Source organism: Canis lupus, chromosome 2 (genome assembly GCF_003254725.2).
Source record: "Canis lupus dingo isolate Sandy chromosome 2, ASM325472v2, whole genome shotgun sequence".
NCBI classification, from domain to species: domain Eukaryota; kingdom Metazoa; phylum Chordata; class Mammalia; order Carnivora; family Canidae; genus Canis; species Canis lupus.
Window position 1 is genome coordinate 72,718,967 of NC_064244.1, and position 14,236 is coordinate 72,733,202.

The 14,236-nt window shown below is 51.9% G+C and overlaps 1 protein-coding gene across 4 annotated transcripts in view; it reads right to left on the minus strand.

Moving 5' to 3' along the window:
• MAN1C1 (mannosidase alpha class 1C member 1) overlaps positions 1 to 14,236 on the minus strand; it is a 148,439-nt gene that overhangs the window by 29,888 nt on the left and 104,315 nt on the right. For all 4 annotated transcript variants that reach the window (XM_025448364.3, XM_025448363.3, XM_025448361.3 and 1 more), the window contains exons 4-5: positions 12,696 to 12,776; positions 5,359 to 5,453 (exon numbers count right to left, since the gene is read on the minus strand). In XM_025448364.3, the coding sequence (XP_025304149.1) occupies positions 5,359 to 5,453; positions 12,696 to 12,776 (176 nt within the window). The remainder of the gene's footprint in view (positions 1 to 5,358; positions 5,454 to 12,695; positions 12,777 to 14,236) is intronic.

Consider the following 14,236-nt stretch of genomic DNA (forward strand, 5'->3'; position numbering starts at 1 on the left):
CTCCCCACACTGTCAGTGCTGCCCAAAGACCCACAGTGGCCCCTCCTGGAATTCTGTGGAACCCACACCTGACAGGCAGGTGGCTCTGGTATGACCATAGGTCTGGAGCTGCTGGACCCCTGGGAAGCTCAAGGTTTAGGAATAAAAGATACAGGGCCTCTCGGAGAAAAGGGCTTCTCAGCTGTCAATCATGAATGTCTCATGAACATCTCAGACCGATCCTCACTGGAGAGGCTCAGTCCTGCTTCCAGGTACTGGGTGCTTCCAAGGAGGAAGAGCACAGAGGTGGGGTCGCAGGTTGTCCTCCTATCTGCCCCTCTCACAGATGAGGAAAACAAGGCCTGGGGTGGTGACGCCACCCACTCGCCATCACACAGCACGTGGAGCAGCTGGGACTCAAGGCTGGCCTCATGCCAGGGCTTGTGCTAACCACTGCGTGGTCTGCCTCTCTTTTAATTACATAATAATAAGCAAGGATGCTGCCTTTTCAGGTGTTTTTACTTCAATCTCTGTAGCCAGGGGGCCAGGATCAAGTTTGAGAGGCCCGGGGCACACCATCCCCACCTTCTGCACCTAAGTTCATGCATCATTAAACTGGGCAAGAGTGAATGGTCTTGGTCTCTGTTCCTAGGGCTTTTGTGGGATGAAGAGGGAAGAGAAAAGTGCAGAACAGAGGTAGCCTTGGGCTAGATGCTTCCTCTCCCCGTGCCTCAGTCTCCTCATGTGTATCATGATGATCTTTCCTGTGGGACATTTAGGACAACCAGGGGGACAAGGTAGGGGCAGAGCAGGGTGGAGTGGCCCCCTCTATCTGTAAGGGCTTTAAGGAGCAGGCTGAGGGGGCTGGCTCTGCCCTGGCAACTGGGAAGCCCCTCCCCTTCCCTGCTGGGATAGCTCTGCCTCCCTAGGAACTGGCTTCTGTCTGTCCATCTGCTGGGGACAGGACCAAGGGAGGCAGGCGTGGGCGAAGGCAGGTCAGGGAGGTCACGGTTTGCCATCTGAGGGGCACCTCTTTCCTTGGGGCGGGTTGGGGCTCTCCTGAGGCTACCCCTCTCCTCTCTCAGCTCCATTATCTGGCCTGAATAAAGTTTCTAACGTCAAACTCATCAGTCTCAACTTCTAGAAATAGATGGGAGGAATCAAGTTTTAGATCTTATGGAGCAAGTGGCCTCAATAAACAGAGATAACCACTGGGCCCTTCTTCCTTTCTCCACCTTTTTGGGTATTTCCCTGACTTGAGGGGCATGGGCAGGTGGGGAGAGATGGGCAGAGAGGAGACTTGGCTCCTAGATAATAAATAAAACGGCTTCTGTTTTTTGAGCCACTCAGATACCAGGCATTGGGTCAAGCTGTTTGCATCTTGACTTCATTTAAAGCCCACAGGTAAAGCATCATTCATTCCAATATACAAAGAGGAAACTGAGGCTCAGGGAGGGAAGTTATTGGAAGGTCGGAGCCAGGAGGTGGTGGAGGCCGGATTCAGACTGGGCTCTGCACATCCCCTAACGGTCTTCCACCCAGATCGCCCCACATCCCCCCAGAGGGAAAGTGAAGGTGTCCCCTTCTCTGTCCCTCTTCCCCCCCCCCCCCCCCCGCAACCCCCAAGCCAAGAGAGACTTCTCTCTCCGGCTATCTCAGTGGGAGCCGTGGGTACCCGTGGAGGGTTTCCTGAATAATGGATGCTTCCTGCCCTCATAGCAATTCAAGGTCAAAACAGCCACCATTCACCCACCTGAGTCTTGCTCAGAGAGTCTTTTGCTCTCGTTTTCCCCCACATGAGCCTCTCCTTCCTCTTCCCTCCCTCCCGAGTGGGCTTCCTGCAGTGGAGCCAGCCTGGCAGACAGGCAGACCAGCGCTGGGCAGACGCTGGCAGTGGGCGGGCACCTTCCCTCTCCTGCCCATCTTCAGATGCTGGCTCCCGCAGCAGCCCGGCTGGGCAACTTCGAGCAGGTCAGCTGATCTCTCTAGCCCTGTTTCCTCACCTGTTAAATAACTGTACCCACACCTCCCAGGGCTATCGTGAGGTATAAATTAGGCATGTAATAACTGTCATTTTTAACATTATGCAATTATGCAATCTAAATCATGTATTTATAGTGTATTAAAATTATCGTTTGAGTTATTGAGCTCCTGATGGGTGCCAGACAGCTGTAGTATCTTATTTTATCTTCACGTCCAACTCCGGAGGTAGATACCATGATTCTAATTTCACAGGTGAAGATGCTCAGACTCAGAGAGGGGAGACACTTCTCCGAGGTCACACAGCAAGTGATGGAACTGGTAGAACTGAATCTGAATCCAAATCTTAGGTACTTTGTGTCCCAAACGCATCTGTTCTGGGCAGCATCCAGAGACCAGGAGGTCTTTTGATCAGCCCTGTGAGGCAGTGGGCTCATGGAAGCTCTGCCCTCTGCCCCCCTCCCAGTCTTTTAGGCCTGCGATTGGATCTGCGGCCTGTTGTCACTTGTGTGTGTGTGGCTGCAAGTGTGTGACTCAGGCCAACATGTGTATCTCAGCCTGATTTGAGTGGGTGGTAATCAGGTGTGTAGGCATGTGTGAGGCTGCGTGTGTGAGAGATTAATCCTTGGATTGGCCACTGCCACTCTCTCAGATTCAGTGGTCCCCCCAGGTCACAGGTCACAGCTGTCCCTGCCTCTGCCTCCCAGACAGGAGGAGCAGTCACACTCACTTTGGGGCAGGGCCTAGTTATCTAGCCCTCCCGCTGGGACCCAGTCTGGCCCTTCCTCTTAGAGCTGCCCACAGGGAGCCCTGCCGGGAGCAGGGGCAGCAGAGGTGTGTGGCCCAGCTCCGAGCAGCAGGCCCTCTCCAAAGAGCAAATGCAGAGCCACTGGGGCCACAAACATCCCTGATATTCCCCTGGGTGGAACAGGGTGGTGTTTTTTAGCAACAGACTCTCTTACCCAGAAAATGAAAGGGAGGTGTTGCCAGGAAATATGCATATACATACATATGTATACAGCACTGGCAGTATGCAAATAGCCTAAAAATAAATGCATTTTCTTAATCAGAAATGTCAGGATCTGTGTCGCATCCAGTCTAGGCTCTGAGGGACAGGGACAGGGCAGGCAGCCAGGGCTGTGCTTGCAGGCCTTGGGGGTGGGCAGTGCCCTGCACAGAGTGGGGAAGGATGAGCCAAGGTCCTATCCTAGACTCCAGGCAGTGAGGCCCGAGAAACCAGCCCTGGGTGAGAGAGCCACAAAGATGTGCGTGTGTGTCTCGGCTCTGTGATGGCTGGCTGTGTTTCTCCAGGATCAGTGTTTGTGGGAGAGGAATCTGAGCAGAGGTCCAAATGTCCGGCTCTGAGAAGTCAACCCTGGCACCGAGAATGGATTTGATTGGCCCTGGGGGCCTGTCTGTGGCCTCTGGTGAGATTTGTGTGAGGCCACACCCTAGGAATGCTCTCCGAGCACAGAGACTGTAAGGGAAGTGGCTGACTCGGCAAATCCCCTCTCCCCTGCGAGGCCCCCAGCAGGGCAGGCCGACCCACCCCAGGACAGAGAGAAACTGAGGCACTGGACCAGAGCCCGGGGCCCCTGCCTCCCTGCCAGGCAGCTTGCAGGAGCTACTGTTGGATCGAGAATCCTGACATAAGACATCACTTTAGGAGATGAACAGAGAAGTCTGGTAAGAGGGAAATATTGCAGCCTTGCTCCCAGACTTGGGGGTGTCGGAGAGCCTCATGGGCACTGGGGCAGCAGGGTTCCTGTCTGAGGGAGGGCCAGGCAGGCATTAAGAGCAGAGCTTTCAATCTGTAACAAAACTGGTTTAAATCTTAGCCCTGGTTACCTATTAGCTATAAGGCTTTGGGCAAGTTACTTCATCTCTCCAAGACTCTGTTTGAATAAAGGGGATAATATAAATATCTACCCTCAAAGGGTCTGCTGTGAGGAATACTTGGTGAGGCAATGTATGGAAACCCTTAGCACAATGCCAGGGCCATAGAATTGCTCAGTAAGGGGTAGGCACAGAGTCATTGTTAATCCTTTATCCTGCACACAGTACCTAGCACGGTTATTTATGAAGGAATGAGCAAAGAACTGGACATGGATCCTGTCATCCAGAAGCTCCCAGGCCAGCAGGGACCATGAAGAGGCACATGACGAGGCCATAAGGAAGCAGATGAAGTACCTGCAGGCCGGGAGAGGCTAAAACGCTTCTGGCTTGACGGCACAGGTGGCAGGTGAGCTGGCCTTTGCCGACCAGGGAAGCCGTCTGAGGAAGGCGACCAGAGGAAGAACAGAGTGAGGAAAGGCAAGACAATGGGGCATTGAGGGTCCCCAGGAGCAAGACTCATGCTTTATAAAGATTCAGAGATCGAAAAGCTGGCTGGCCATTAGTTCTCTTGACTTGACCCCATCCCTTCCCCTCTCTGGGTCTCAATCGCCGCATCTGGAAAATGAGTGGATACAAACACACTCCTATTCCCACAACAGGGAAGTGCAGCCACGCCGGGGGCAGGGAAGCCCCCACAGGCTTTGGAGCTGGATTCAGTGGCAGCCCCAGATCCATGCTTCTCTCATTGCATCTCCCAGGGTCCCTTCCACTCTGACATTCTGTGACTTAGTGACTACCCAGAAAGTCTCCAGTTCATACACTGAATTAAGCTGTAGATGAGGAAGCAAAACCATGGAAGGAGCCAATAAGAATCAATGTTTTAAAACCAAGCCAGTAGAAAGAAGCATTGCCAGTCCATGGTTTCTTTGATTTGTGGAACCACATGGGAGTTCTCTGATCTTATCTAACACTTTTGATATAATCCACATTTTCTGCAGTAAGAATTTACTATTTTTAAAGAGGGGAATATTCCAATAAGTATTATTAAAAACAGTTGCAAGTTCTGGATTTGTGTCCTGGAATGGTCAGTTACTGGCTTACGTGACCTTGGCCAAGGCCTTTTCTCCTTGGAGTCCAAGCCTCCGTGGGCTAGATGCCCCCAGAAGCTCCTCTGGGTTCTGATACTGGGTTCTGGAGACCCAGCCCAGTGGTCCCTCTGTTCAGGGTCTTGAGACCTCCTAGCAGCTTGGGGTACCTTGTCATGGTGGGAGGTTGTGATGTACCTACTGGCTCCTGACCCTAGCTGGGCACACCTGTAGGGCTGTGAGTCAAGGCAGCATTGGGGGACGATCACTTCTCACCTAGGAAAGATCAGGCCTTATGAATCCCAAGCTGATGTTTGTTTGGTGACAAACATCAGCCCTCGAGAGCCCGAGGCTAAGGCTAGTCTCCACTGTGCCACTGGCTTGCTTTGATTCCCAAGGCAGGTCCTGTCCTCTCCCTGTGCCTCAATTTCCACAGATGCAGCCAAAGCCACAAGTGGGAAAGCAGAAGATGTCCTACCTTTTGAAGTTTACAACACCTTTTGGGATTCCCGTGGGGGTGTTGAAGGCTGGTAGGAGTTTCTCTCCCAGCTTGATGGCCTTTACTCGGAACACCTGTAAAGGAAGCAGCACAGGGCATCATGAACCAGCCCGGGTGGGCACCATCCCTGCTCCAAGCTGCTCCTGCTAGGGGTAACCCAGGAGCTGTGGGCCTAAAGAGGGAAGGGGTGCTGCGTCAGGTTCTGGACTCTAGACATTCCTGGAGACGTGGCCTTAGCCGAGGCACCTCCTCTGAGCGTCATGCCCTTCTCACTCAAAAAATAAGACCAATACTGCCTCCTTCAGAGGCTGCTGGGAGGAGGGATGACAATTAGGTAATAGCTGTAGAGCCCAAATGACAGTGTCAGGACTATGACGAAGGCTCCATGATTCTAGTTGTGCTTTGGGATGGCCACCGGTAGGATGAAGCAGCCAGGGCAGTGATCACCAACGGCTGGTGCCTACCCACACCACAGGACCAGGATGCCACAGGCGGGGCATGTGGAAGCACACTTGACAGAGTGGGAAGATCACTGGACTGGGAGCCCTGCCTGGCCCCCGGTTCTAGTCCTTCTCTCTCGGCTTGGCTGCTTCTGTGTGCTTCTCAGCAAAGCACTGCTACCCCATGTGCAAAACCAGAGGAAGGGCCTTTCTCCCTTGACATTCTTAATCTACCCACCAACCCATTTTACAGATGGGAGTGAGCAGAGAAGGTGAATGGTTAAACTCCTAACTTGATGGCCAAGGAGCCATAAGGAGGCCCCAGGCCTCAGGGCCCTGTGGAAAGCTCTGACTCCCCCACACTGTTCTAATTCTCTCTCTCTCTCTCTCTCTCTCTTTTTTTTTTTTTTAAGATTTTATTTATTTATTCATGAGAGACACAGAGAAGAGGCAGAGACACAGGTAGAGGGAGAAGCAGGCTCCCTGTGGGGAGCTTAATACGGAACTCGATCCCAGAATCTAAGTCAAAGGCAGACGCTCAACCACTGAGCCACCCAGGGGCCCTGTTCTAATTCAAAAGCACCTGTGTTTGATTTCTTTCCAGTTTTTGGATGGATGCTTGTATTGCGATGTATTTCCCCCTCAGGACTGCTTTTGCTGTATCCCAAAGATTTTGAACGGCTGTGTGGAGGTTCCTCAAAGAGTTAAAAATAGACCTGCCCTACGACCCAGCAATTGCACTGCTGGGATTTACCCCAAAGATACAGATGCAGTGAAACGCCGGGACACCTGCACCCCGATGTTTCTAGCAGCAATGTCCACAATAGCCAAACTGTGGAAGGAGCCTCGGTGTCCATCGAAAGATGAATGGATAAAGAAGATGTGGTTTATGTATACAATGGAATATTCCTCAGCCATTAGAAATGACAAATACCCACCATTTGCTTCAACGTGGATGGAACTGGAGGGTATTATGCTGAGTGAAGTAAGTCAATTGGAGAAGGACAAACATTATATGGTCTCATTCATTTGGGAATATAAATAATAGTGAAAGGGAATATAAGGGAAGGGAGAAGAAATGGGTAGGAAATATCAGAAAGGGAGACAGAACATGGAAGACTCCTAACTCTGGGAAACGAACTAGGGGTGGTGGAAGGGGAGGAGGGCGGGGGGGGTGGGGGTGACTGGGTGGCGGGCACTGAGGTGGGCACTTGACGGGATGAGCACTGGGTGTTATTCTGTATGTTGGCAAATTGAACACCAATAAAAAATAAATTTATTATTAAAAAAAACAAAAAACAAAAAACAAAAGCACCTGTGACCTTCTGACGCTGTGGTTTCCCTCTTAGGAATCTATTCTAAGGAAATAAGTCATCAAGGATGTAAAAATTTAACTTTATGGCTATTTATTCCAGTGTTGTTTGTAACAGTGGAAAAACAGAGATATTTTAAATATCAAACAATAGGGAAGTGATTAAATTAGGATTATTCATGCAACACAATACCATGCAGCCACTGGAATGATGTAGAAGACTAATAGCAAAGAAAGGGTTTGTAGTTTGTTAAAAGAAAAATATATTTTGATATAGTGCAATCAACTTTAGTAAAAATTATATGCACACTGGATGTGTGAGGAAAGGTTGGGAAGTAAATACAGCAAAATATTAACAATGCTCTCCTAGGGGTGTGGAGTAGGCTTATGGAGGAATTTTGTTTTCTGCATTTGGCTTGTCTCTCTGTGCTATTTTTATAATAAAAGCAAACCCACAGTAAATATATATATATATATATATTTTTTTTTTTAAGATTTTATTTATTTATTAGAAATAGAGAGAGGCCAAGACACAGGCAGAGGGAGAAGCAGGCTCCATGCAGAGAGCCTGACATGGGACTCGATCCCAGGGCCTCCAGGATCATGCCCTGGGCCGAAGGCGGCGCTAAACCACTAAGCCATCAGGGCTGCCCCCTCAGAGTAAATATTATTTATTGTTTAAAACATGAGATATAAGTTCCTTAGCAACTGCTCCAGGTCAAACAACACACATTTCCTTTCACTTCCGAGCTCACGGGGGGGGGGGGGGGGGGGGGGGGGGGGGGGGGGGGGGGGAGCCAGTTTGCTGACCTCCCGAGTGCTGCCAAACAAAGTCTTCTTGAGTCCCCTGGCCCCGAGATGTGCAGTGAACTGCCAAGGCAGCCGTGGAGGGACTGCAGCAGGGAGGGCTTCCCTGTACCACCTGGGATGGGGCTGCGAGGCCTCTGAGGGCAGCTGTGGTTCTTGCCCAAGAGGGGAGGGAGTGAGATGGGAAGAACCACACCTGGGGCCTGGCAGGGATGGAGGAGAGAAGAGGACAGTGTCCACTGTCCCAGAAGTGGGCCCGGGGGCCACCTGCATCTGAGGCCCTGCAGGAGCTTGTCTAGAAGCCAGATTCCAAAGCCTTGCCCCAGAGCCACTGGCTTAGCAACAACAAAGGGCCCTTATTTGAAGCTCCTGATACTGTCACTTGACTCAGAGGAGGCTGAGTGCAGAGGCGCAGAGGAAACCCCTGGCACCTGAACCCAGTGCTGAGGATCCAGGCAGCTGACCTGCTGCCCTCTGCCCTGAGGACTCCTAGCTAAATCTTCTTCAAGGCTCTTAGGAATGTCCATGTCTCTACCCTTGGAAAGCCCTCCTGCTGGCGGGCCCTGCAGGGTTTCAACCACACCAGGAAGGATGCTGAATGAGTATGTGTGGACAAGAGTGGTATCACCAGGAACAGAAGAATATAAGTCCTACTTATTCTCTTGGAAATGAGTAGGTGTGGAACAGATTCTGAACCCAATTCCACTATGTGTGTGTGTGTGTGGGAGAGTTTCCCTATGCCACCGAGCAATTCGCCAGACACCAGCTGGGTGCCCTATAATTCAACTCAGTTCTGACGCTATCTTCCTGGAGATAGCATCAGATTCCACAGTTTTGAGGATTCAGTCCTACAAGACGGCCACAGTCCCTCCCCTCTCCCACTTCAAACACCAGTCCTGAGTCTGGCTGGTTACCTGGGCTTCTGATCAATGGTCTATAAATCAGAGGTTCTCACAAACCCCTCTGTGGGTTTAATTTGCTAGAGTGGTTCACAGAACTCAGGAACATATTACTTACTGGATTACAGGTTTATTATAAAAGGATATAGCAAAAAAAAAAAAAATTAAAAGGATATAGCTCAGCAACAGCCAGACGGAAGAGATGCCTAAAGCGAGGTATGTGGCAAGGGGCACGGAGGAGCTTCCATGCTTTCTCCAGGTATGGCGCTTTCCCCACATCTTCTGGTGCTCTGCCACCCTGGAAGCTCTGTGGCCCAGTTCCTTTTGGGGTTTTATGGAGGCTTCATTACATGGGTATGACTAATTAAACCACAGCCAATTGACTCCTGATTCAACACAGTCCCTCTCCCATCCCTGGAAGTCAGGGTGGTGGAACTGAAAATAACTACCCTCTCACCTTGTGGTTGGTTCTCCTGGCAACCAGCCTGTATCCTCAGGTGGGGTCCAAGTCACCCAATTACCATAACAAAAGACACATTTATTGCTCTCAGCGCTTAGGAAATTCCCAGGGTTTTAGGAGGTCTGCCAGAAATGGGATGAAGACCAAATATATATTACTTATTATAAATCACAGCGTATCACTGTGCCAGGTGTCTTATCTATAGGACCTTCAATCCCTGCAACAGTGTGTGTGGGCAAGGTGTTGACCACTTTGAGGAGGATACAACTGAGTCCCAGAGAAGCAATCTGCCCAAGGTTGTGGGGCTATTAAGTGATACCAAACTGCCTTTCCAACAGAGATGTGGCTACAGCCATGGTAAGCAACAGTCAGGGGCCCAGAGGTTCCAGAACCAAGGTGAGAGAAACTTAGCAAGAATTATATTTTGTAGAGTGTTAAGTCCTCTGGGTTGGGAGTGAGGGCCCAGGTTCAAATCTTCCCACTTTGCAACCTCATGTGAGCTACATACGGTCTCTGACCTTCATCTACACAATGGAACTGTGCATGTGCCCTGGATGCTTCACAGGGTTCTTCTAGAAATCAGGTAAGAGGATGTATGAGTGAATGTGCTACATAAACTGTGAAGAGCTATGCAAAGGTCACCTGGTGTCTGTCATCACGCCTGCCATTCTCATGGGCGATTTGTAGGAATGGCCTACCCAGCGGGGGAGTCTCCTCCCATAGGTTCCCTCTGCAGCAAAGAAACGCCTGGCCCAGGAAGGGGCTTGGGGTCTCAGGCACCATTCCACAAACATTTGTAGGAAATTTGAAGAATCCTAAGACCTAGTCCACAGGCACCCAGTGTGTGAGATGGAGGACAGAAAAGGGGGAGGCCTTGGTCCAGTGTGGCTGAGCCCTGGGGACCCAACCCAGCCTTCAGGGACTGCGCCCTGGGCAAGTTCCTTCTAAGTCTCAATTCCCGCACCTGCTAGTAGGTGAAGATCCCACCATATGGGGGTGTTTGGGACCAATGAGACAGAGCCCATGGGGTATGGCCTCTGCCCTGCAGAGGTGCTAGCGACAGAGAGGGATCAGCAGGGGCTGGAGGACAGAGTTGGGCTTGTCTGCTCAGGGATTCGGAGCTTTGTGGGGCTCCCTGGGCTTTGTGAAGGATTTCTAAATCCCAGGTGCTCCTGTCCATGCCCCATTGTCCAGTCTCTTTCCTAGAGAGTCAGAATGATGATCCTTCTGGTGATATTGGGAAACTGAAGTGACCCATGAAGGATGCTTTTTAGGCTCCTCTTCCTGTCTCTATCCCTGCTAGCACCTGCACCCTGCTTTACACACCTTATGGTATACATGATGTAGCCCTCCTTGTAAGGATCAAGGACTCAATGATTCCTTTGGAGTCTTCTAGCATAAGAGATACCATCTAAGGAATGACTGCGCAAGAATGACCAGGTGAGGCTACCCTGTGTGTATTCTAGATACTGACACTAGACATCTCAATGCCATGGCTCCCTGGCTCCAAGGAATAAGTGACTTATGCAGGGCCCCTGGACCCTCGTCCTTGTTCTAACCAGCTCCCAGATGCCTGAGAGAACATGTACATCAGACCACAATCCTCAATAGAACACTCAGCTCCCGAGCAAAGAAGAGGCTTATTTTCCTTTTCCTTTCCGAGTCTCCCAGATGCTCTGTATGTACCTGCACTCTATGTCTTCAACAAACTCTGCTCTCACTTCCTCTTGGCTCACGTTTGATTTCTATCCTGCATGAAGCCAAGGGCCACCCTGGGGGCCCTCCCTTCCTTTGGGTCCTCAGACCCAGCCAGACTAGATCACTAGATAGCCGAGGCCTCAAACAAGTTCTCAGAATCACAGATAGCCTCAGAGGAGGGAGAAATGGGGGTCAAGCATCAGGGCTGAAGGGCGCCAGCTCCTCCCTTAGTTGCTGGCCCCCAGATAGACCTCCTGTGAGCCCACAGCTGCACGACTCCCTCCCCCACCCCCACAACTTGTGTCCACCTCCCATGGCCAGGAGTGGCAGGGAGGCTGGCTAAGTACTCAAACCAACAGGGTGCCTTTTTCTGCTCCATGTCCTAGGGTTTTCAAATGAAATTCAGGCATTATGTGGCTCAAAGCCAAGGGCTCCCAACTACAATTATTTGGGGACAAATTGCCACAAGTGGTAATCTCTGTTGAAGAGAGGAGGCTGCTGGAGAGGCCCGAAGCGGCTGGGGAGGGAGAGCATACTCCTGTTGTTCTGAACCCCTGCAGCTGCAGCCTTAAACTGCAGGGGAGCAGAAATGACCTCCTCAGACAACAAGCGCTGGGAGTTAGCAGGGGTTTTTCTCTGGGTGGGCAGAGCAGGGAGAGGTACAGGGAAGGGAAAGGGCCAAAGCCAAGGTGTCTAGCCCTAGAGCAGCGGTTGTGCTGAGCAGCGTGGCCCTCTGGATAATGGGGAACACAACTGAGGGAGGACCCATGTCCTGGGGACCTGGTCAACTTCACACCCAAATACTTGGGCTGTGTTGCACGTTCATGGGGGTGGACTATGCGATGAAGAGCCTCTCATTTCTGCAGAGTTCTGTGGTCTTCAAAATTTTCTTGCAGCATGGAGAATATGGGCTTTGGAGCTGGTCAGCTCAGCATCAAACCTCATCCCTCCCATCCCATTTCCCAAGAGCTCTGTGAGCCCATCCCCATGGTGGGGAAGGAAGCAAGGCCCAGGAGTGGGAGAGGCCTAGCTCAAGGTCCGAGGCAGGGGTGGTGTGGGTAAGACGCAGGTTTTCTGACTCCATGCCCAGGGCTCTGCCCTCCTCACACTTTTCAGCCCTCCTGCTGGAAGCCAACACAGCTTGCCTGGGGCCGGAGTCCCTTGCACTTCGCACACGTGACCAGCAGTGGCTGCCCCTTCTCCCTGTTGCCCCTTGAGACCAGTGCTCCTACCTGGAGCAGTGAAGGCTGGTGGCTGGGCCAGGCAGGCAGCAGTGGGGTGGCTGTGGAGCAGGACAAGGCCAAGGGCCCCCAGGGGTGGAAATCACGAAACAATGGTCTTGGCTTTATCAATTCTGAAAAGCAACATCTGCAAAAACCAGTCCAGCAGCTCTACAAGCCCGTGCTCAGCCCACAGCTTGCTGGGTGGCTGTGCAAGTCTCTTCTGTAGGAAGAGACTAGTGGTCGTCCTTAGAGAATTTACTACCAACTGTGGGAGCCAGTGGGGCTCACCTGGGCAGCAGAATGGAAGCAGCAGACTGAAGATGAGGAAGAGCCTGCAGGTGGCACCGTGGAGGCTGGGTGGACATGGGTAGCCCTGGAGCAAATCCCCTTGAATCCCTGTTCCTCACTGGTGAAATGAGGGAGTGGGGTTGCCGCCTCACACCTGAAGGGTTCAGGGTCCTCACAGGGCCAACTTACCTCTTCTCCAGTCAGGTAGAAGGCTGAGAGGAGTCCTCCGATGTACCGGATGTTCACCTCAAACAAGGATGCTTCTCCACTCTGCAGGGTGGCAGGAAAGAGGAGGGTGAGGGTAGGGTGAGAGGACACTTGTGAGAAGCCTGCAAGGCTCCCAGGGACAGCTAGGCCCTTGAGACAGGTCACTCCAGCCACAGCCCCCTACCCCGATGATCTGGCCACACTGGTGCTGGGTGCTGAGCTCCAGGGCCTTGCCTAGCAGGCCCGGATATGCTGGGTGCTGGTTTTCAGAGCAGAAGTTGAGAGGGATCAGCACCTGCTTGGCAGGCCACTACAGCACGTTGACAGCATTACAAATAAACGCTGGGTTTGGCTTCCTTCCCTAGCCCTTGCCCGAGGCCATGGGAGCAAAGTTATGCCTGGCTGCTCTCCAAGGAGCTCAAGAACTTGGTGGGGAGCCGCTGGCTGAAGCTTAGCCTGAGGGGAGGCAAACTCTCTAAGCCGGCCACCTCCCCTTCCTGAGGGAACTTCCTGGCTTAGCAGTAGGGGGGGGGCCCTTCCTTGGGGTGACATGACAGGGCAAAGGGAAGGTTCTCTGAGGAGGTTCTGGGGCAAACAGGACAAAGCTGAGGCTGAGATGGAGGGATGCCAGGCAGACATTTGCAGGTAACCAGCAATCCTCAGCCTCAGCTCTGCAGCCCTTAGGACAAGTCCACACTTGCCTTAATCAGGGTTTTCTTTCTTAGGTCTGGACTGCAAATCAGTGGTGTTGAGCCATCACTCCAAGGACCAGATCTAGGTTAAAATCCCACCTTGGCCTCTTACTTGGCTTTGGGACTTCAGGCAAGATCTCTAGCTTTTGTCTGCCCGAGGCTCTTCATCCTGAACAGGGCGGCTGTGAGGCGCTGAGGGGTACAGGTGAGATGCTGGCCCAGCACCCAGCCCCGCCCTCCCTGGCACCCTGTGCGGCTTCCTAAAGGTGTCTGCGATTACTTCTCCTGCGCCCAGCGATCCCCACATCACAGTCTTTTATTCCTGACCACAACGACCGTCCCTTCAAGTGGCAGAGCCTTTCCACTGACAGAGCACCGCAAAGCTGTTCATTCTTGTAGCCTACAGTGCTTGGCGAGGTCATCATTCCATTTTCCAGATGAGAAAGCCAAGGGCCAAAGAGGGGATGTGATCCCATCTTGCTTTCTTCCAAGGACCCTCCCTAACCTGCCACAGCCTGCTCCTGCTCGAATGTCCCCAGGCTCCCCTGGACCTGCCAGCTCCTGGAACCACAGTAGCTGCCAGATGCTCATTCTCTATCTACATCTGCACAGAGGCAAGGTGGGCCTGTGAAGACACCCCTTCCTTCTCCCACCTTGGTCTTTCTCTCATTCAATATGGCAGGAAACGGAAGGATTCTAAGCTTCCTCACACAGACTACCAGGCCTAACATGCCTCAAAACAATGGTGTTGATGAGGAGGAGGATACCACCTTACATCCGTATCAGACCTGATAGTGTTATAATGCTTGTTATAACCCTCCACGGTAGTTA